A 23,528-nucleotide genomic window follows, 5' to 3' on the forward strand; every position below is an offset into this window, starting at 1 on the left:
AAATTGGAGGGGGAGACCCAGCATGAGAGAGTGTGGACTCTGAGAAACAAACTGAGGGTTTGGGAAGGGAGGGGTGGGAGGATGGGTGAGACTCGTGGTGGGTGTTAAGGAGGGAATCTAGTGCAGGGGGCACTGGGTGTGGTGCAGAAACAATGAATCTTGGAACACTGAAAAAATGTTTAAAAAAAATAAAAAAAATTAAAAATTAAATTAATAAAATAAAATAAATCAACCTACATCGGTGTGTTTCCTATTACTAGCAAGCTGGCGTGTTGGTGTGCCTTATTTCCCCGTCTCACATTTTGACCACTTGCCTGGTCAAAACAGCAACCGTTTGGGTGCCCCTCCCCGCACCCACACGCACCGGAAAATCATTCGAGGCTGAGACCCTTCAGTCTAAGAGATTACAAGCTCTCCAGAACTCTGGATGAACAAAATCCACTTTAAAAACCGAGCACCTAAACTGCGACAGGCGGTAAGGGTCCACAAAATACACGGTTTCTTCCCTCACAAATTTTACAAGCATCTTCCTGGAGCCTCCATTTTACTTTTAAGTAATAAACATAGCTATTTTTATAGTTTCTAATAAGTGAGATGCATTGGGGAATACATTTCGTTTAAACAAATGAAATCACAGAAAACGTGAGGCTGTAAATAAAGGGTCTGTTCTTGAGGTTCTTGTAACTCGTTCACCTCTCCAGGGATTAGAGGGGGGGGTGCAAAAATCTGGCCTCGCGCAAGGGCGCCGAGCTTTGCGAATACAATCTAAGTCAGTTGAACCTGCATCTTATAAGAAATGGCCCCAGAGAGCTCCCAATTCCCTAACCTCAGAGCACACACGGAGGCGACCGCTCAGCTGAGGTAGCTTCTGAAGCAACCCTTGCCTCACGTTGCATCTTCTGCCAATTAACGCCGCCCCGCCCTTTCCGCCCTCCCGGGAGGCGGGCCAGGCTTGGGTCGCTCTAGGCTTCTCCCTCTTTATGGTAACGCTGAGCCTCTCTAGCTCTCATCCGCCCTCCTCTCAGTGGCAGCGCGGGGAGGTGAGGAAAAGCCGGCCGCCCAGTCGGCCCTACGTGAATGCGGGTGCAGCCCAAACTCCGCAGAGGAGAGCACGAGCTAAGGTGGGAGGGATTGGGGGGGAGGCTCTGGGAAGGGCGCGACCGGTCGGTGAGGGAGAGGGGGAGCCAGGGCCGGCTCACGGAGGTATGGAAGGAGAGGTGGGCGAGGAGGCCCGGACACGTGAGGCCTCCCGCAGCCCGTCACCCTGCAGAGCGCCCGACTTGCCCTACTTCATCTGCGGGCCCCTTGTGTCAGGACCCAGCACAGTTTCTGTCGCATCTGTGCCCTCCGCGGGTTGGTCGCCTCTTTTCGGAAGACCGGGGGCCGGCAAAGCTGTGACTTAGGCTTGCGCTGCTTACTAGAGAGTAATTACGGCCTTGAATCTAGTTCGCGCCAGTTTCGTTTTTTTTTATTTTAATTTATTTTTTAGTGAGCATCTCCCTAGCCCTAGCTGTTCGGTTGAGGCCGGAGGCCGATCAGTATTCATTTTCCCATCCCTGTAGGATAAATACAGTAAATGATCCTTAGATGTATGTGGGAGCTTGAAACACGACGTGGCTGACAGCTGGGGGCGTCATGCTTGTGCCCACCGTGCTGCTGAGGTGGGAGTAATTGTGCAGCATCCTGCGGACCTGCTCACCCCGATTTGGAGAGATTCATCCTCCTCGGTGTGAGATTGTGGCAGTTTCAAAACGTGTATTCCAAAGACGTGGTTTACGAAGTGCTGGCGTCGATGCCAGAGAAGCCACGACTGTAACACAGGAACTGGGTGATTCCTTGACCTCACCGAGCTTAATATGTTATTGAAAGACCAACAGTACAGTTCCTCTTTGGCCTCAGGTGATGCGGAAAATATAACCATACAGCTCCTGCCTTCCCACAGCTGAGAATAGAGAAAAAGTCTCAATGCACCGTTAAATTGTTCTGCAGTCACAGAGAAGGAAGAACCTATTAATAATAGCATTTGAGTAAGGCACACCAGATAGGCAAAAGACACTGGTGCTGCCCCGAAAAATAAGTTAGCATTACCTGGCGCAGAAAGGTCCGTGGGCTTTCCAAGCAGAGAAGAACCCTATAAAGTGAACTTTGCAGGTCATGTAGTGTGACCTAGAGCGTGTGGCTTATGAACAAGTAATGCCATGCTAGATGGTCCAGACTCTTGTTTTTTAGGAAGAGATGAACGTATTTTCAAGGGAATGATTTAGAGTTTGGTTTCACGATCACTTACTCAACAACTATAGTGTTAAGTATTGTTTGACGGTTTGGGCCACATTCAGAATCAGGTAGAATAAAGAGAACTTTGCTAATTTTTCTTGGTCTGGAAATAATCTCTCAGTTGTTGAAATCCCATTTCAGTTCTCTTTGGCCTTTAAAGACTAGAAGATTAGAGACAAATGACAAATTTGGAAGCCTGAAGGGTTTGCTAAATTGTTCCCCAAGTGATCTGAAAGTATGCTAGACAAAGCATTAAAAAATCTGAGGGGAGTACATTAGGTAAACCTAGAGTAAATCATTAGGGCCTGATTAAGAGGGGTTCTTCATATAAAGTAAAAGTAGTGTTTGTGGTTTTTTTTTTTTTCCTTTTTTCCGTTAAGCAAGAACTTGAATGGTATAACAGGCTCTGTGCTAGGCATGGAAGTAGAGCTCTTAAGTTTCAGTTTCATCATGTGTAAATGGGGATGATCGTACTTCACTGTTGTCAAGATTAAAGAGATGATGTTTGTGCTTGGTGCTGTACCTGGCACTTACTAGCCTCAGGCAAATATTTAACCAAATATTTTAAGTGGTACTATTGACTATATTTTGGTTTGTAATTCTTTACCTTCCTTGTTGGGCCTGACTCTTTGAGGATTAAAGACTATCTCCTTTGGCTCTTCACCCCTTCTAGTGTCCATTGACTTGTGTGAATAAGTTAGTATTTGAAGATAATGGGTACAAAAAGTTGACAGTTGCAGGAGGCATGACGAGTATGTATATGCCTATGACTAAAACTGCTGATTCATAAAGGAGGGGCAGATGATTTTTTTTCCCATTAAATACGAGATAATCTGGGAAAATGCCTTGTAAATTTCTAAGGCACTCTTCTGCCCCACCCCCAAAGAAAAAAGGCATTTGTCATGAAAGGGAAAGACTCTTATTATAAGTTGACCTAAAAATTCAGCAAATTTCTTGTTTGGCTAAATTTTCTCTAATGCTTTTTCCCACTAATTAGGAAACTGGAAAAGCTGTATTGAGGGAAACCAACATATTGGAAAATATTTTGGGAAATCTCCCTCTAAATTTTGGGAAGGAAAAAAAAAAACTTGTCTTTCCCTGCTATGTTAGTGGCAGTGATGGCTGTGGTGTCCTGTTTCAATCCTGTAGGTGCCCTGCAGTAATGTCCTAGACCTTGTGTTACTAGGAACGCTTGTTAGTGTGATTTCCTTGTATGAGCATGCTCGGCTATATCTAGCCTGCCTGCCTTAGAGTTTGGTAATGGATAGCAAGTGATAATGCTTAAAAGCTTATTCCATAGAATCCAGATATATACATGTATAAATTTTATTTTTTTAAGATTTTTATTTATTTATATGAGAGAGTGAAAGGGGGAGGGAGAGGGCACAAGTGAGGGAAGGGGCAGGGGCAGAGGGAGAAGCGGACTGAGCCGGAAGCCTGACAATGAGCAGGAAGCCTGACGATGAGCTCAATCCTAGTACCCTGAGATCGTAAGTCTAGCCGAAGATAGACGCTTAACTGACTGAGCTACCCAGGTGCCCCCCATATGTATAAATTTTTAATTATTAAAAAACAAAAAACAAATTCATAGAACAGATTGGTGGTTGCCAGAGGAGGGGGGTGGACAAAATGGCTGAAGGGGGTCAAAAGGTACAAACTTAACAGTTATAAAATAAATAACGAATGTAATGTAAGCATAGTGACAATAGTTAATAACACTGTGTTGTATATTTGAAAGTTGCTAAAGAAGTAAATCTTGAAAGTTCTCATCAGAAGAAAAAAATTTGTTACCGTGTGGTGATGGATGTTAACGACTTACTGAGGTGATCTTTCATAATATATGCAAATGTCGAATCATTACCTTGTACACCTGAAACTAATAATGTTACATGTAAATTATACCTCAATTTAGAAAAAAAAAAACAACAAACTTCTTTCTTGAGTTTGCAGTGTTCAAGTCACACAAGGAACAAATAATTTTATTTACTACCTAAGGTGGTAGAAGTAAAACAAGGGGTCTAATCTATTCCACACTTATTACCTTGTCTTTTGACTCTTCTAGAGTGCTATAAGAATATTAAATGTTAATTTTAGAATCAGAAAACATACTATATTTAGGCACTGAATAAAATGTTGGCAACCCTAAAGCACCAGAAACCCAAAATGCAAAAAAATTTTTAGGGATTTTTCAAATAAAAAAAAAATCCAGAATTAGTAAAGACTTTATTTGAAAGGGTTATGCACATAGGGGAAAGGGAACTATTGCAATGGAGAAAATTCTCTAATCAAAAGATCTACCGGCATCTCAAGGGAAGAGTAAAGGTTGCTAGAAGAGACACCTTGATTGGATTACAGATTCTAGAATGTTTTGCCCTGAGGCCAGCCTCTTTTCTGGAGGAGTTATTTTGGGCCCTGGTTGAGGGTGGACCAAAGTTCTGGGACTTGGGGGGCAGGAGAGATACTTAAAATATAGCTAACAGTTGGTCACTTTTGACATGAAGTTAAAGTTAACAGATTTATAGGGGCAACTCAGTGGCTCGGTAAAGCAGCAGACTTTTGGTTTCGACTCAGGTCATGATCTCTGGGTTGTGAGATAGAGCCTGAAGCCCCCCATTGGCCTCCCCACTCAGTGGGGAGTTGGCTTTCCCTTTCCCTCTGTTTTCCACTGGCCCATGTGTGCTAAACTGTGTGTGGTCATACCCTCTCTCTCTCTCTCTCTCTCTCCCTCTCCTTTCTCTCTCAAATAAACAAATAAATCTTTAAGATTGACAAATTTATAACTGAGTCAAAGAATCTTTCCTAGTCATCTGTAAACAAGGGAGTATCCTCAGAGTCTTGTAAAAGCCATTAGGAGAGGAATGTAAGGTTTCTTTGACCATGACTCTTAAAGAATCACAAACACAGGTTCCAGATAAAATTAACTTCTCAAAAGGCATTTTTGCTATTTGAAATGGAAAATAAGTATACAAATAAAATTCGCCCACACCTCTAGAGGAAGGCCTTAGGAGACTTAGTGACTAATTAAGTATTAGTATTTATAAATCCTACTTTACTAGGTGTAATTGAAAAAAGTACTTGAAGACCTAGATCTCATTTTTATCATAGTAAAAATCTTCCCAAAGGTGGGGCAAAAGAACTAAATTAAACAGGTCTAAATGAATGCATTTGAGGTTTTTCATTTGTTACTGGTTTTCATCTTACCCATTAAAAAGCAGTACTTTTTTTTCTTCTTCCATGATGAATACTAAATATTTTACTGGTAAAAGTGATTAGCTAAAGCAAATTAATCTCTTGCTATGTTTAAAAGAATTTTACACACACACAAAGTTCCACAAAAAGAGGGGGCAGAAGTAAAATCATGACTGTCGCACACATTGTGAAATTATGAACACACAGATTTTGTTTCCCTACTAATGAGGGAACTGGTAAGATGTTATAACCAGTTTAAATGACAAAAGAACAGACATATTTCTTGATCAGGAATATTAAAATAAATGAGCACATGGAGGCAAAATGGTCTTCTATAGTGGGCCAGGGAATCCATTGAAACTCCCATTAGACAGAAGTTACAAGAATATAGACAAGAATTGCATTTGCCTTGCTAACCTTTACAGTTGTCAGTTCTGAAATAGTGGAAGCAAGGCCGTGGAAGACCCACAGCTCTTGTAATCAGAACGTGAAAACCTTGACATCTCTGCTTTCAACAATGCATAGTTCTTTATACATCTGTTTTATCAAATTTATGACTCCTCCCTTCATAACCTTCCTTAAATGTCAGACTTCCTGGAAGGCAAGTTCATGTGTGAGTGTGTATTTTCCTTTTTTAAAAAATACACTTTACAAATATGGAAATGTTTGGTTAATATTCTCTTAACTGAATTACCTAAAGCAGTGGATCTCAAACATATGCTTACATATAACCTGGGGATTTTTTTTTTTTTTAAATATGGATCCTGATTCAGTAAGTCTATGGTCCATACTGAGATTCTTCTTTTCTAATAGGTTCCCAGCTGATTGTGAAGTACTGGTTCGTAGACAGTGAATAGTAGGGCATTTCTGATTTTTAATTAAGAAAGGTGTTAGATTAATCATTACATCATTACCTGGAGAACATTGCATCATACAGGTGAAGACAACAAAATGAAGCTATTGGATTGTCACTTGAAGAAAATAATAAATATTCATTGTGGCCACATTGCTAGAACATAGACCAAAGCTAGGAAAAGAAGTTGCTGGGAAACAGATCCAAGGAGCTCTACAGCAGAACTTTAGGGAAGGAAGACAGAAATAAGGGCATTGAGTAATACAACAGGGGAGGAGCAGCCAGAGGCTGTAATTTTTAGAAGGCAGGCAGTAACCACTGGCTGAAATTTTGTGCACCTTGAGCTAACCTGACTTTTCCTTTAGCCCTGCATTAGCTGTGCATGAACAAACTGCGTAATAGTAGATCAGGAAACAAACTGAAGGTAAGACTTTAAGCAGTAAGACTTCATTAATTCAGGTGTATACCTTTTACTATGACAGTTTTAAATGAGTGGTACAGTTGTGCCATTGAGTTTTAATCAGTGTGGAAAATTTATTATTTTTTTTTTACTGTAATTGGAAGTTTACCTTCTGTTAGGACATTTTAATTTTAAACTGAGCAGGTCCTGTGATTTATTAGTGGGGAGTTCAGCTTTCTTTTAGCAACAGGTAAGAAGTAGGGCATAATGTGAAGCTGATACCAAAGAAACATCTCTACTTACTGGAAGATGTAAAAAATTCATAGTACATGAGGTTACCAAATTTAGCAAATAATATGGGGTGTGCATTTAAATTTGAAATTCAGACAAATACCAAATTACTTTTTAGCAGTATTTGGGATACAATTAAAATATATGCATTATCTAAAATTCATATTTAACTGAGCATACTGTATTTTACCTGGTAACTCTAATAGTAAATTTACTCTAACAGTGAGGCCTGAGGAATGGCTGCTAATAAAATGGTATTGTGCAACAGTTTAATTCCTTCAAGTGTTCCTCCAAAAGTTCTAGTACTCAAAAGTGTGCCAAGAGCTCAAAATAGTTGGAAGCACCTGTTTACCAGAAGAGGGTGTTTTCAAGGACTGATAGGGTCATGGTTAAGTTGAATTAAAAACACATTTAACACTGTACTCTCCAACTAGGAGTGCAGGTTCATAGTGGTTTAAGTTTAATAAAAGAATTTATGCTGTTGTGGAAGATGTCCAAGCAAGTACTTACCAGAAAAAAAATGATTTAGTAGGAGTTTAATCATATTTCTGATTTTATAAGGGAGATCACTTAAGTACACTGGCACAACTTAGAGTCTTGCTAATAAACTCTCATGAACTATGTAGTAATTTAGAAAAGATAAAAGGAAAGTAAACACATGAACAATTGCTTACTTGGTCTTTAGAGATTGCACTATTTCAGTGATACTGCAGTACACATTCACTGGAATTTTTTTTATTTTTTATTTTCATTTTGTTATTTAAATTTTAGTGAACATGCAGTACAATATCGGTTTCAGGAGTAGAATTCAGTGATTCATCACTTACATATAACAGCCGGTGCTCATCACAAGTGCCCTCCTTAATACCCATCCCCCATCTAACCTACCTCCTACCGACCTCCTTCAATCAACCCTCAGTTTGTTCTCTATCATTAAGAGTCTCTTATGGGTTGTTCCCTCTCCCCTTTTTCTCCTTTCCCCCTTCCCATAGAGTTCATGAGTGAAATCATATGGTATTTGTTTTCTCTGAGTGACTTAATTTGACTTAGCATAATATACTCTAGCTCCATTCGTGTCATTGCAAATGGCAAGATTTTATTCTTTTTAATGGCTGTCAGTTTTTCATGTGCTGTCTGTTGTCTATATATCTTGCTTTTTGAAATGTCTACTTAAGTCTTTTGCCAATGTTAATGGTTTGTCTTTTTATTGTTGAGTTACAGTTTTTTTAATCTGGATGCAAGGATTTGGCTGATAAATACTGTTTGCGTATTTTCTCTCAATATATGGCTTTCCTATTAATATTTGAAATTTTGACTTCCGTTGAATAAAAGTAGTCTTTATGAAACCTAATTATCATGTTTTCTGTACGGTAATTGCTTTCTGTTTCCTGAGGAATCTTTGTCTACACAGCATCATAAATATGGGCTCCAGTGCTTTCCCCAGAAGTCTTTAGTTTAACTTTAGTGTTGAAGACTATGAACTATCTTGATTTTCATCTGTAGTGTAGGGTACTGGCCAATATTCATTTTTCTCATATGGATATCCATTTATTTCAAAACCACTTGTTGAAAACCTGACTTTTCCCATAGGATTGGCTTTATACCTTAACCAGAAATCACTTGTGCATATAAATGGGTATATATATCTCTTGGGTTTATATTTGATCCCACTGATATGTATATATCTGTCTTTAAGATGATTCCATACCAGGGCACCAGTCAACAAGTGTCTGCCTTCAGCTCAGGTCATGATCCCAGGACCCTGGGATCAAGTCCCACATTGGGCTCCCTGTTCATCAGGAAGCCTGCTTCTCCCTCTCCTGCTTCCTCTACTTGTGTTCCTCTGTCGCTGTCTCTCTCTCTCTGTGTCAAATAAATAAATAAAATCTTTAAAAAAAAAAAAAAAGATGATTCCATACCATCCTGATTAGAGTAAGTCCATTCTGATTGGACTGGAAGGCCTTCCAGCTTTATTCTTTCTTATGGTTGTTTTGGATGTAGGAAGTCCTTTGTATTTCTGTGTAAATTTTAGATGAAGCTTATTAATTTATGATTATGATTGCATTGAATCTATAAATTAACATGAGGAGAACAGACAATCAACCAGTTTTGTGTCTTGGGGTATGGTATATCTCACTATTTATTTTGGTCTTTTAAAATATTAACAAATTTTGTAGATGTTAGTGTAGAGACGTTCCATGTTTTGTTAAGATTATTCCTGAGTATTTCTTAATTTAGTGACACTTTTTTTTTTTAAGATTTTATTTATTTATTTGACAGACAGAGATCACAAGTAGGCAGAGAGGCAGGCGGTGGGAGGGGGGGGTGGGGAGCAGGCTCCCTGCTGAGCAGAGAGCCCTATGCGGGGCTCTATCCCAGGACCCTGAGATCATGACCTGAACTGAAGGCAGAGGCTTTAACCCACTGAGCCACCCAGGCACCCAATTTAGTGACACTTTTGATGGTTGTGACTTGTGGATTCTGTGTACTAAATTGTTTTTATGAATTTTTTGCCTATGTTCACAAGGAATTTTGGTCTTTTAAGTTATTTATTTATTTATTTATTTATTTATTTCCTATTTTGGAATGTCCTTGGTCTTGTATCAAGGTAATACCTGCCTCAAATAAAATAAGTTGAGAATGGAGAAAAAAAAAAAAGATAAAAGGAAACTAAAGGAACAAATTTCCCAGTAGCCAAGGAAAAGAATTTCCTAGTGGGTAAAAATGTATTAGTTCTATGGACAAACCGAATTTCTAAAACAAATTTCAAAGTTCCTAGATGCTTTTCCTATTAAATATGGTCAAGGTAGTCCAAGTCTTTGAATGCTTAGAAATAATTTTATGTTCAGAAAATCACAGATCAGTGGCTACAAATTGGTGATAGTTATTACAAATGTAAGGAATCAAGCATCAATGAGAGAGAAAACATTAGGAGTTTCCATAATGTGCTAAGGAGGTTGTTAATCAAGTTTCTTTCTTTGTGTTGATTGTTAAGGTCAGAGCCAGACTTCTGTCCCGTGTCTGTTACAGTACAGTACAGCATAGTTTGTTGTTTTATAACTGTATCTCTGGCTTCCTCTCTTCTATTCCTTCATTTATTTTAACCCACATTTCTGTTAAAAGAAATTTAATTATTTGTATAATACAAGCTATTTTATCTGATGCACTAGACACCATTACTAGGAAGTTAAATTTTAAAAGTTGGTTGAAATAGAATAAAAATATATAAATATGCTCCATCTTAATTAGCTTTTAAACATTTTAGGTTAAAAATGTCCAGTGACATTTTGAACTTTAGATTATATTCTATTTTTTAACTTTTTAAATACAGTATTTTAACTGAGAACAGATATATATGTATTCACTATTTTTTATTACATGAGACCAGAGTCATCTTTGTATGTGTTTTTATATGATTCTGGTTTTTTTCTGAGGAAAACGCTGGGAAGTATCTAAGCTTTCTAACCAGTTTTTTTTGTTTGTTTGTTTGATTGTTTTTTAATATGGAGCAAAGTTTAAAAAAACACTTGCAAAATAGCAGAATCCTAGCTACTTCAACACTCTGCCACCACCCAGATTTCAGTGGTTCACATATATTTTCAATACTTTTTTTCCTACTGACTTGTATTTGTGACTTTTTCCTTAAGAATTCAACTTAGTTGGGGCACCTGGGTGGCTCAGTGGGTTGAGCCTCCACCTTCGGCTCATGTCCCCGGGGTTCTGGGATGGAGCCCCTCATCAGGCTCTCTGCTCCGCGGGAAGCCTGCTCCCCCGGGAGCCTGCTCCTCCCTCTCTCTCTGCCTGCCTCTCTGCCTATTTGTGATTTCTGTCTGTCAAATAAATAAATAAAATATTTTAAAAAAAAAAAAAAAGGAATTCAACTAAGTTTTTGTATTTGCTTTGAAAAATATTTATGAAAACTTTTAGATGGAAAGTACAGAAAATAATGAAAACACTGTGTACATGCCTTCAATTTAATCTTCCATAAATCTCTTTTTTAAAAGTTTCCTTCCTCCTTAGAAATATATGTACCTTCCTCCTTAGAAATATGGGTACCTGGGTGGCTCAGTGGGTTAAAGCCTCTGCCTTCAGCTCAGGACATGAGCTCTCTCTCTTCCTGCCTCTCAGCCTACTTGTGATCTCTGTCTGTCAAATAAATAAAATCTTTAAAATTAAAAAAAAAAATATGTATACCACAAAATTGTTATTTATTACTCAAGTATATTTTAGCATGGTTCTTATTTTCATCTATAAACCATGCACGCTATTTTGTGTGTTTAAAATTTTACATAAATGTATTCTTTTACAACTTTTTCACTTAGGATTATCTTTAAGATTTATCCATGGTGATTCTTATAATTCCTGTGGTTAACTGTCCTATAGGAGTGTTGAGTAATCCATGGTTTCTCGTCCTTAAAATTAGGTAATTTCCAACTTTTCACTGTCAAAGACAGTAAATGCTCAAATGTAAATACACAGTGCTCAAAGACAATAAATACACAAAAGTCCTTGTGCTCTTTTGGGACATTTATTTTTTTGGCAGACATCTAGACCAGAAAGTGCAAGGTCCTGGGATGTAGACTTGTTTAATTTTGTGAGAAATTGCCAGAAAGACTCTGAAGCAGTTAGAGTTTACATTCCTGTCAATGTATAAGGAGCATGTAAGAGTTGGCCACATTTTAACCAGCACTAGGTTATCAGATTTTTAAAATTTTGCTCAGCAAGTGTTTGAGAAATGGTATTCAGTTTGCACCTTTTTTTTTTTTAATAACTATAAAGGTTGAACATCTTTGCATGCATTTATTGGCTGTTTTGTTCTCTTCCTTGAGTTGAGTATCTGTATTTGCTTAGTTTTTGTTGTTGTTGTTGTTGTTGTTGTTTAAGATTTTATTTATTTGAGAGAGAGCGAGAGGAAGAGAATCATGAGCCGGTGGGGGGAGGGTGCAGAGGGAGAGGGAAAAGCAGACTACCCGCTGAAAGGTAGCCCAAAGCGAGGCTGGATCCCAGGATCTTGGGATCATGTCCTGAGCAAAAGGCAGACCTTAACTGAGCCACCCAGGTGCCTCTGTGTGCTTAGTTTTCTAATGGGTTCTTTGTCATTTTCTAATTGATCTGTAAATGTCAGAATTTTTAATGTATATTTGGGATAATAATCCTAACCATAGCTTTCAAGTTTGGCTGTTTTTCCTCCTTTAGATTTATAAGGAAATGTTTAATTTTGACATATAATCAAATGTATCCATCTTTTCCTTTGGTATGTGCTTTCTTGTTTGAGACATTCTCTATCCCTATGTTGCAAAGTCTTCCGTGTTTTCTTAGAAACATTAGTACAGTTTTTCTTTTCTTGTTCCATTCTTGAATCCATCTGGAGTTGATTTTTGTGAGAAAGAGATCTTAGTCTTGTCTTTTTCCATGTGGTTAGCTGCTTACCCCCTAATATTTCATTCAGTCTTTTCCCCATTAATGCACAGTACCCACTGATTTTATAAAATCACATGTCATATACTACACCAAGCCGCATCTTTTTATGGATCTATTCGTCTATACTATTCTACATTTGTCTATACTACTGTTATACTAAACACCACACTTTTAATTATAACAGCTTTATGGCAAATAAATACCCAACTTTGTTTTCCTTCAAGGCTATCTTGACTGGATTTTTACTCATCCATATAAACCAACTGCTGAATTCCAAAGGGGAGTGGGTGGAATACCTGCTGGGATTTGACTGGAATAATACTGAATTTACAGATAAATTCCCAGGGAGTTTATATGCCTCAGTAAGATTTCCCATGATTAATTTCTACATTTATTTAGGAGATCCTTTTTGTATTTTTGTTTGATGATTTTCTCCATAAAAGTCTTGCATGTCTTTTGTAGGATTGATTTTGTAAGGTCTCTTAATGTTTTAGGTTTCCAGCATCATTGTTGAATTACCTAACTAGTTTTAATAGCTCATCTGTTGAACCTTTTGTATTTTCTGTGTAGATATTTATGTCATCTTTGAGTAGTACTTCTTCTTCTCAATCCCTGTTAATACAATGTTAAGTGGAAGCTTTAATACAGTGTTAAATAGGGGCACCTGGGTGGCTCAGTGGGTTAAAGCCTCTGCTTTCGGCTCAGGTCATGATCCCAGGGTCCTGGGATTGAGTCCCACATCAGGCTCTCTGCTCAGCAGGAAGCCTGCTTCCTCCTCTCTCTGCCTGCCTCTCTGCCTACTTGTGACCTCTGTCTGTCAAATAAATAAAATCTTTAAAAAAAAAAAAATACAGTGTTAAATAGCAGGTATTCTTTTGTAATCTAACTTTAGAGGGAATGCTTCTAATGTTTTATGATTAAATAATGTTTACTGTAAGCTTTTGGTGAATGTCTTTCTAGTCCTTGCATGCTAAGAGTTTCTTTCTTTTAAATAAGTGTGGAATTTTATCAAATGCCTTTTCAGTTTCCCAGATAAAAATTTTGCAGCACAAATCTGACTTCAGTGTTTTCTCTAGGGCAATCAGCACATGACCTACTAGAGAGTGATCCCGAAACAAAATCAAGCAGGGGAAATTTGCTCGAATCCAGAGTGATGGATCCATGTTCAGTTGGAGTTCAGCTTCGTACCACAAACGAGTGCCATAAAACCTACTACACTCGTCACACTGGTTTCAAGACTTTGCAAGAATTGTCATCAAATGATATGCTTTTACTTCAACTTAGAACTGGAATGACACTTTCTGGGAACAATACCATTTGCTTCCATCATGCAAAAATTTACATTGACAGATTTGAGGATTTGCAGAAGTCATGTTGTGACCCATTTAACATACACAAAAAACTAGCCAAAAAAAATTTGCATGTAATTGACTTAGATGATGCCACTTTTCTGAGTGCAAAATTTGGAAGGCAGCTTGTACCTGGTTGGAAGCTTTGTCCAAAATGTACACAGATAATCAATGGAAGTGTGGATGTTGATTCTGAAGACCGGCAGAGAAGAAAACCTGATTCGGATGTATGTATAGCATTCATTTTTTTCCTGCTGTCTTATTTTCACAGTGTGCGGTTTTGTCGAATTGTAAAGAAATCATATTTATGTTATTATTTATTATACTAATTATGAATTAAAGCTGGGGAGGTAAAAATAAATGGTGTTTATAAATATTTCTGTATACCCGGACTGGATAATAAAATAAGCTTGAGAATGGAAGAGAATGGAATAGCGTATTATGTCCAAGACTCCAGCTATAACTCCTAGGGCTAAGATGTTGAGGGTGGCTTTTAGAACATTCTGGTAAAGCCAGGACTTAATTGTTATCTTAGTTTCTTTTCTAATACCAAAGTAACTCAGTGAGACCTGCCAGCCAGTGAGGATCTGTATAGCAAAATGAATTCCCCTTTTATATGAAGGACTTAAAAATGACCGCTTTAAAATGAACACCAGAGAAGTGATTTGCAATAATTGTTTCTTCAACCTTTCTTTCTCCTTTGGCACAATTACCATTTTTGTTTGGGTTTTTTAGTTGCTTGTGAGTTTCCATTGCTTCTAGCTCTGAGTTCTTACTTGCTAATTTAAGAACTCCCTATGGTCAAAAGCATATATTTTTACATTGTAAATACTAAATATTTATAACTCCCTTTTTCACATTCCTACGTTTTGATTATTTAACTATATGAGAAAAAAACTGAGATTTCATAAAGCTATCTTTGGTGTAGAACAAAGACAAGTATATCAAAGGAGCACTTCTCAAAATTTCTACTTATAACCAATTTATAATTCTTGCTGCTGGGATATTTTTCTCAATTTCCTCCTTTTCATTATATTAATAAGCCAAATTAAAAGATAATTAAAATTTTAAATTATATGTAGTGCTTCCCTTTTGTTCACCCCTCAGAGGCATATCTCTAGGACCCAGTGTTCTCTTGCAGTTCATACTAGGTTCTTGCTGCTGTCACTTTAGAGTTTTGTCCATTTCATTTATTTGTTGCTCTTGTAGAATATATCACATAAACTGTTTTTTTTCCCCAAATTGTGAATCATTAATTCATTATATATGTATAATGCTATAGAATATTATATATATAAATATATTTATATATTATTTATATGATATATATAGAATTCATTATAATAATGATGGTTAAATTCCTAACCATCAAAATTTTGTTTTACCAAAGCTTTTTAAAAAGATGATAATACTATTTCAGAACTTGAAACCATATTACCTCTCTGCTTTTAAAAATATATAAAATAAAAATTAAAAAATTAAATAAAAAATTTAAAATTAAAAATATATAAAGTAGAACCTTTCCTTAAGAACTCAAGATCATATTAGGAACCTCAGTTTTGGTTTATTTATTTATTTATTTGCTTATTTTCAAAGATTTTTTTTATTTATTTGAGAGAGAGACAGTGAAAGAGAGCATGAGCGAGGAGGTCAGAGAGAGAAGCAGACTCCCCGTGGAGCTGGGAGCCGGATGCGGGACTCGATCCCGGGACTCCAGGATCATGACCTGAGCCAAAGGCAGTCATCCAACCAACTGAGCCACCCAGGCATCCCAGTTTTGTTTTTTTTAAAAGATTTAATATTTTTTAAGTAACTTCCAGACCCAACATAGGGCTCGAACTCAGCACCCCAAGATCATGAGTCATACATATACTCCACTGCCAGGTGGCCCAGGAACCTCAGCATTATGCCAATGGGTTATACAGCAGTTTTTCTTTGTTTTCTCCCATCTCAGCAACAGCCATTGCAGTTTTTACCATGCCTATTGCCCCTCCTGATATGCCAGAGACTAAAATTAGGTAATGAAAATATTACAACTAAATTAACCTGTAAACTTCGAATATTGTCTAGGGCTGTATAAAGTTTGCACTTGGGCTCTAAAACCTTTTTCTTATTTTTTTGTGAATTCCAGACTGTCCTTCAGATTAAGGAATAATCTGGATTAACATTAAGTTAAATATTAATCTCTTCATGGTAGATTGTCAAGATTTGAGTTGATAATTTGTTTACCTTTTTTCAGGGAAGAACTGCAAAAGCTTTGAGGTCATTGCAGTTTGCAAACCCAGGGAAACAAACTGAATTTGCTCCAGAAACTGGTAAAAGAGAAAAAAGAAGGCTCACAAAAAATGCAGCTGCTGGTTCTGACAGGTAGGCTCTGTGTTCACTGAAGACCTATTAACTTGCTGCTTCAGATGGAGTTGTATTGCTTCACTATTTTAAGTTTTGAATTTTCTGGGTAGATGTTTTAAATTAGAAGATCTAGGATTAGTAAGAATATCCAAGGACTGCATAAAAATCAAGGCATCCTTTTCAACTCTAAAAATTTATTTTTAAGAAAGAGTCAACAAAGTGAACAAGTTAACATTTTTGGCATGAGAATTCAAATTTAAACATATTACACCTAAAACAATTTTTTAAAAGTATTGGTATTATATAATTGGTATATCACTTCTCTATGGGTGGCAGCCAAAAAGTCAATCTTAGAAGAATTCAAGGTTGCTTTTTATTTTTTACATGTCTAAAATAGAAACAGTTATGGTACAGTCAACAGAATGATTGAGAAAACTAAATTGTTTAGAATATGACTTTTTAAATTGAACATTTCTAAAGTACAGGTTGACAAAGAAATGTTAGTATAATCATTCAGAATTATTTTCTACATATGCCATTTATTCCATCTGTTAAGATTTTCCACTGAGTCATTTAATTGTTTTTAAGCCATATTTGCTAGAGTATATTAAAGAACAAGAAACAGATTAATTGCAGTATAAAAACAAGTAGGGTCATAGAAAGAGATTGGTAACCAACAGAATGTCCCACTATTAAGCTGCCATTCTCTGTTGTTGCTGTTAAGGTAAGGGGATAATACTTCAAACAAATATATTTTTTGGAAATGGTAAAGGAATGGACTGAGTTGACTTTTAAATGGACTTCTAGAAGCATATTCAGGCTTGGATTTGTCTCCACACTTTAGAATGAGGTCTCTTCTCACAACAGAGTTCATTTACTACTAATTATAGCGTAGGCTTGAGTCTGGTAAGTTAAGTGCTAGTTTTGTAGGTCATCATCCCTAATTCAAAATATTACACCTTACATTTGTTTTCATTACCTTATTTTCAAAAACATGTTCAAAAATATTGTGTTTGGGAGGTATAATTCGTCTTGTGTTTTATTTTACAGACAAGTGATACCCGCGAAGAGTAAGGTCTATGATAGCCAGGGTCTCCTAATTTTCAGTGGAATGGACCTTTGTGACTGCCTCGATGAAGACTGTTTAGGATGTTTCTATGCTTGTCCTGCCTGTGGTTCCACCAAATGTGGAGCCGAATGCCGCTGTGACCGCAAGTGGCTGTACGAGCAAATCGAAATCGAAGGAGGAGAAATCATTCATAACAAACATGCTGGATAATTTGTGGTATCAAATTCTGGGCTCTTTAAAGATGGCTTCTCTATTTCTAAAACTCTATCATCCTAAGATAAATTTTCAAAGTTGATTGCCAAATGACAGAGAATTTGAAAACCACCTCAACATACACTCACTGGGCACTAAAGTTGCATTTAGGGTGCTTTAAGATTCATTTTCTGATGTAAATGTAGATGGGCTATTCCTCAGCAGTTCTCTTTAAGCCTGTCTGGGTCAGTGTTAACAAGGATGCAAACAAAGACAGTCCTCCATTAGCACAGTTCAAATTTCAGTTAGCACGGTCTGTACTGTGAGCAGTTAGGTGAAGTACAGACTTCCCTGATAGCCCTTTGGTCCAAAGATCGTTATGTAACAGACGTGCTTCATCATCACTGACCAATCACAGTACTTCTCTCAAATTCTGCTAGTGATTGGTTACTGCACATCTGTCACTCAGTGCACTCACAGCAAAGCATGTGGTTGTGTTGTCTCCTTGTCACCCATGTGACATTTTGCAAAAGTAGATCATCAAAAGAACTGGCCAACAAAGATAAAAATGAGTGAAGAAATGAAAAATGGTAATGCTAGATGTGAGATTTAAACTGAATGGTAAGTGGAGTTAGAAGAAATCACTGATGGGAATGTTGAGTCTCAGTATGCAGCTGAGGGAACCTCATGGAGACAAGCTTCATGTAATAAGGAAATTGGTGTGACGAGAAGGTTGAATAGGTCCCAGAGGAAGTGATGGTAAAAACTTCACGTTAAAGATTAGTTATTTTGCAACATTGAAAGTACAAATGATAAAATGGTGGAAACTGATCCAAACTTGAATATGACAGTTTGCAATGGCATAGAATAGATGCTTACTTAGTATCCTAAGTTAACAAAAAGGCAAGTACTGTTCAAACCCCTTTTGATTAGTTTTTTACAGTGAAATAATACTTTCTCAATGTTTCTGATGTTTTAAATTACAGTATACCAACATACTTTTTTACAGTGTTTTCAGGGGTTTTTTGTTTATAACTGAGTGAGTTTTTAATATTTTGACAGATTTTTTAAAGGTCACAGAATATTTTTCCCCCATTGATTATTAAGATTGCTTTGAATGGCTATTTTTTTATGGTCCTGCACTATTATGCAAGCTAAGGACTGTAGCTGAGAACAGTGTCCACCTACTACAGGAAAAATTAATTCTGATAAAACTAGGTGGTTGATTAAAAGTATTTTAAAAATAATCTACATATCTAAATATTAAAATTTATCTCACAATTTACCCTTAAAAAAAAAAAAAGCCTTAGTATTGTAAACCTTTCATTGTTTAGACCAGACTTTCTTGGTAAAAGTATGTTCTTGATAGAAAAAATCTCATTCTTTGTATAAAGCATGGATAGCATGGATATACATATAATACATAAATAGGGATACATTGTATCGATGGTATTAAAGTTTAATGGGGTGGTAATTAGGATTAAAAGGCCTGAAAGCTGTAAGGGAGTAATAATGAGGGAAAAAAAGTTAGAGAAACACTGGTTGAGAGAGAGTATAAATTATTTGAAAATTGCATCTTAATGTACTGGTTTTTATGGGATTTGTATGGGTGCTGTTTGGAGGATAAGAGTGGGTGATAACTGGTCTTTTTTTAAGCAGCTACCTATCTGTCTAAAATCTTACCATCTAGGACATTGCCACTAAACTAGGTTTTTGCTTGGTTTTCCCTATATTAGAGTACTTTAGTTTAATCAGATGAACTTTTAGCAGTTTGAAATACTTACTAGCCATTGAAACGAAATTTATACGACCAGTTTGATTAAATTGACTAGTAGAGGTTTATTTTTACTCCTGTATACTTCTGGTATCTGTTTACTTTGATGGAATGCCACTTTGAACCATGAAATTGTAATTAAGTTACAGTTGTCACTGGCCTAGTTATCAGAAGTATGGTTAGTAGGTATGGTTAATATCAATTCACATTTCAAAAGAGCACTGGCAAAAAGAATATTTTGGCTTTATATACTTAAATTGGATGCTAGATTTTTTTTTTCCGAATTAAGGAAAAATTTTGTTATAGAGGACACACAAACTTCTAATTTTATCTGAACTTCTGGGTTCATTAGACATTAGTTGCATTACTGCCAGTGTTTTGTTGGTTCAAAGTAAGTATGATTTAGTATATTGCTTAAGCTATTTAAGGGACAGATTTAAATCTTAGGTTTTTTGTTGTTTAAAACAAATATATTTTCAAAAGAATAAATGACTTTAAATTTCAAATTGTTTCTATTTCAGCATTCCTTAGTGGAACATTTCTGCATTATTTTTCAAAGATGGTAATAGTTAACTTAAGTTTCAAGGGTAAATTTCTTGAACAGTTTTGCTTTTATTTGTTCATTATACCTATTTAGGAAACTGGACTTTTCATGAGCATGCACAATGTTTACAGAGAGAGGTATGTCTAATTTAGGGTACGCTATAATAAAAGCTGTGTTTTGGGAAAATTACATCATGAGTTCACTTACTATTTTTTAATACAGAATTACAGACATGCAGAATACAATTAAATTGTCTAGATTCTTTTTATATTTTGCCTAAGTATAGTTCCAGATGACTAAATTATTTTCTGATACTATTAGTCTAACAAGCAGAAATAAAGTGATACAAACACTTCTGCTGTATATAGATCCTGCTGGAGAAGTTAATGTTAAGACCATAAAGATTGGCCTTACACAGTATTGGCCACAAATGTTAAAGTAAAAATGCATGTATATGTTTGAAGTAAATGGCATCCCATGTGATTCTATTCCTATTTCTTTTACAAGTATAAGAAAATAGTTATCTTTGAAATATTATACTTGAGGGGCGTCAGGGTGGCTCAAGTCATTAAGTATCTGCCTTTGGCTCAGGTCATGATCCTGGAGTCCTGGGCTTGAGCCCTGCAACAGGGTCTCTGCTCAGCAGGAAGCTTACTTCTCTCCCAGTCCCCCTGCTTGTGTTCCCTGTCTTACTGTGTCTCTCTGTGTCAAAGAAATAAATAAAATCTTTGGGGGGGGGGAATATTACACTTGAGATTCTTCTATTTTAAAATGTTATATCTACTTCTTTATAACAAGCTGTTCTATCACCTGACAGAAAATTCTCCAGAAAAATGCATTAATGTCCTCTCGAATATTCCATGTTCATAACCCCTAAACACATATTGCAGAGCCCAGGTAATATGAGTGTTCTGTAAACAAACACACAAAAAGTTTGTTTTTTCTAACAGGAATGGCTGTCTGAAGTGTATGTTTGTAACATAACATGTTGTAGGTGAGTTTTGTTGGACAAAATCTGGGCAGCTCAGTTCTTTGAAAGAGCTGTTGCTGTGCTGAAAAGGCAGATGGATCCACTGTGGCCTCTCCTCCCCACCTATCCTGGGCCTGGGAACAATGTGTTTGGGAACAATGTGCAGGTAATTGGAGATTTTCTGTTTACATTGCGAGTACCCTGAAAGAAATAGCTTAAGGTCCTTGGCCGACGTCTTGTGGCACTGCCTTAGTTTTTGCTGACATCTGCTGGTATCTGGATGTAAGTAAGCTCCGCTGCTGCTACTTAATGCTTAATCTCTTTATTAAACTGTGAACACGGGTAATTACATTGAAGTGGGATCTTTTAAAGAACCCTGGAAGTAGAAAGGTTTCTCTTTGTAACATTCTTAGGTCTCACCCGGCAGGACTCAGCCAGGTTTCTTTTTTTAGGAATATAAGGGAGGATAGGAAAATACGCACGGGCACTTCTGGATTTCACTTATTTTTATAAAGTTGAGAGACTTGGAGAAAATAATGCTTTTATCTACTTAGAAATTATCAAACACTCCATTGAACGTTTAGTTTGAAAGGCATTATAAATTCCTATAGAATTTATACCCCCAATTTTTAGATGATTTGTAATGGCATAGTTGTGAGGGTTGACTGCGAAGATGAAGGAGATTTACCAGATAAAATGTTACTAACGTAGTTGAGTTAGTAAGACTGCATCTTGAAGTGCAGTTTGAAAGTATTTAATCACAGCCCTATCAATGGCACTTAAACTAAGTGTATTAATTTTTTTCCCCTTAAAGCCATGAGGGAAAAAATTTCTTTGTAAGACACTTAATGATTTTAAAACTTCAGTTTTTTATTTCATATCACTGCAAGCAGACAACTGTTTTATTAAAGAGTTGGCCATAATCTTCAGCTATGGTTTTGAGATAAATGGCCTTATCAAAAGTAAAATGCTTACAAATACTTTTAGAATGTCCAAAGCCCTCCAGTACTCCCAACTTTGTTAGCTAATGCATGGTTTTCATTGTAAACACTCTGGATGATCCTTCTTTTACTCAGTTCTTTGTTCAGAGACACACTTTGAGGCAAGGGCACACTTCTTTAATAAAATAATATGAAAACTAGACCCGGGTCAGAGTTGTAGAATTTTTCTTTAAGAGAACTTCTCTAAAACCAGGATGGAAGCATACGGCCAATAAAAGGAAACAATTCAGCAGGTAAATACTGTCTCTGTAAGTATCCCTTTGTTACCAACAACGAATCAGTCACATTAAACAACTTTGGAAATACACATTAAATTTTGGTTTTAATTATATTTTGGTAGCCCAAGTTTGTGATTTAGACTTCAAGGTAGTATTTAGTTTTTGTTTGTTTGTTTTTTTTAATTGAATCAGTTAGTTGGTAGCATAAGATCAAGTAATGGTGGCAATACTGGTACCATGTGAGTGAGTTCTGCCAGTTTTTTGGTGAAGTACAAATTTAATCTTGACGTTGAGAGGTAAAACAGTTCGGGAATATTCAGTAAATTCTGGCATCATTAAGCGTTTTTAAGTAACAAACTCGTGCTTTCCCAGAGGTTAGTTAACCTTTTCATTTGGACTGAACTTTCCCATTTTTCAGTTCAGCTTAGTATAGTGAAATCAGACCAGTCATTAAGGTTTTATTTATTATTTATTAGAAAGCACGGTGCAAGTACTCCCACCAGCAGGGGGAGGGGCAGAGGGAGAGAGAGAGGGGGGGTTCTCAAGCAGAGCACTGAGCAAGGAGCCTGACAGAGGGCCCCATCTCATGACTGAGCTGAAACCAATAGTCGGATGCTTAACCTTCTGGGCCACCCAGATGCCCCTAGATCAGTTATTAAAAGAAAACCTGGAGGGCCAGTCTGATGATCTGGAGAAAACTTGATCACTTGAGGTGGCTTTTTTGGAATTTTTTTACCTTTTTGGTAAAATTACCAACATGCTTTCGTCATTTATGACTTAGTGAAGGGGACTATGGAAAGAGCCCTTCTGCATAAAATATGGGCCCTACAATGTGGTGCATGCAAATAAGATGATTTTCCATAATATATAGCTTATGGCTTTTCTAAATTTGGCCCAAAGACTTACCTATAGCAAATACTGAAAGGGAAACATTCCCAAAGCTTTTCAGTAAAAGTTTCCAACTCATCCCCGAAAGTTAGAGTTGAATAAATGCTTAATTTGTCCTTGATGTCTTTTTGTATCAAAGAACTTCACATAGATTTAAGGGTCAGAGAACAGCTAAACATACCTAACACCAACCTTCCCAATGTGTGACATACCCACAGCCCAGGTTAGGGCCCTCAGACCTTTAGGAAAGGAAATGGCCCTAGGAGATTCTTACTCTGCGTTTTGTTTTCCCCTGGTCCCAACTGGTTGACCTTGGTAAGAGACCTGAACCAAAGGAAGCCAGTTTGGCCAGCAAAGCTTACAAGTTAAGGGAACATCATCACTAAGTGATGAAAGAGTTGGAACCAATCAGATGCTCTCAAAATTTTAGACAAGGTAGAGGAGAAAGAATTCAGCAGTTTGTACAAGGGGAGATGAAAAGACCATTGCTAAGGCATGCTAGGGTTCTAGACCTACACTTGGGAGGCAATAGCTCTGGAAACTGTCAGAGCTGCTGTCAGATTCCTTCGTCTGTTGTATCTTGTAAATACCCACTTGGTGAAACCTAGCCACAAAGTCAAGATTCCATAATTTTCATTATGTATCCTTGTAACAAACACTTGATTACTTAAGAAAAGCTTAATGAGTTCTTTCATTCGAGGAGTCTTACTAACAGACCCTTACTCTTCTTTTTTTTTTTTTTTTTT

General features: G+C 36.9%; 1 protein-coding gene across 1 annotated transcript; it reads left to right on the forward strand.

Moving 5' to 3' along the window:
• The first annotated feature begins 947 nt into the window (after nt 1-947).
• On the forward strand, nt 948-20,443 carry ARL14EP (ARF like GTPase 14 effector protein). The gene is made up of 4 exons (XM_082683262.1): nt 948-1,121; nt 13,505-14,004; nt 16,017-16,144; nt 17,177-20,443. Exons 2-4 carry the CDS (start codon nt 13,582-13,584, stop codon nt 17,403-17,405), a joined length of 780 nt encoding a protein of 259 aa, XP_082539388.1. The 5' UTR covers nt 948-1,121; nt 13,505-13,581; the 3' UTR covers nt 17,406-20,443.
• Nucleotides 20,444-23,528: the final 3,085 nt, after the last annotated feature.

Source organism: Mustela nivalis (assembly GCF_964662115.1).
Source record: "Mustela nivalis genome assembly, chromosome: 9".
Taxonomy (NCBI): Eukaryota; Metazoa; Chordata; class Mammalia; order Carnivora; family Mustelidae; genus Mustela; species Mustela nivalis.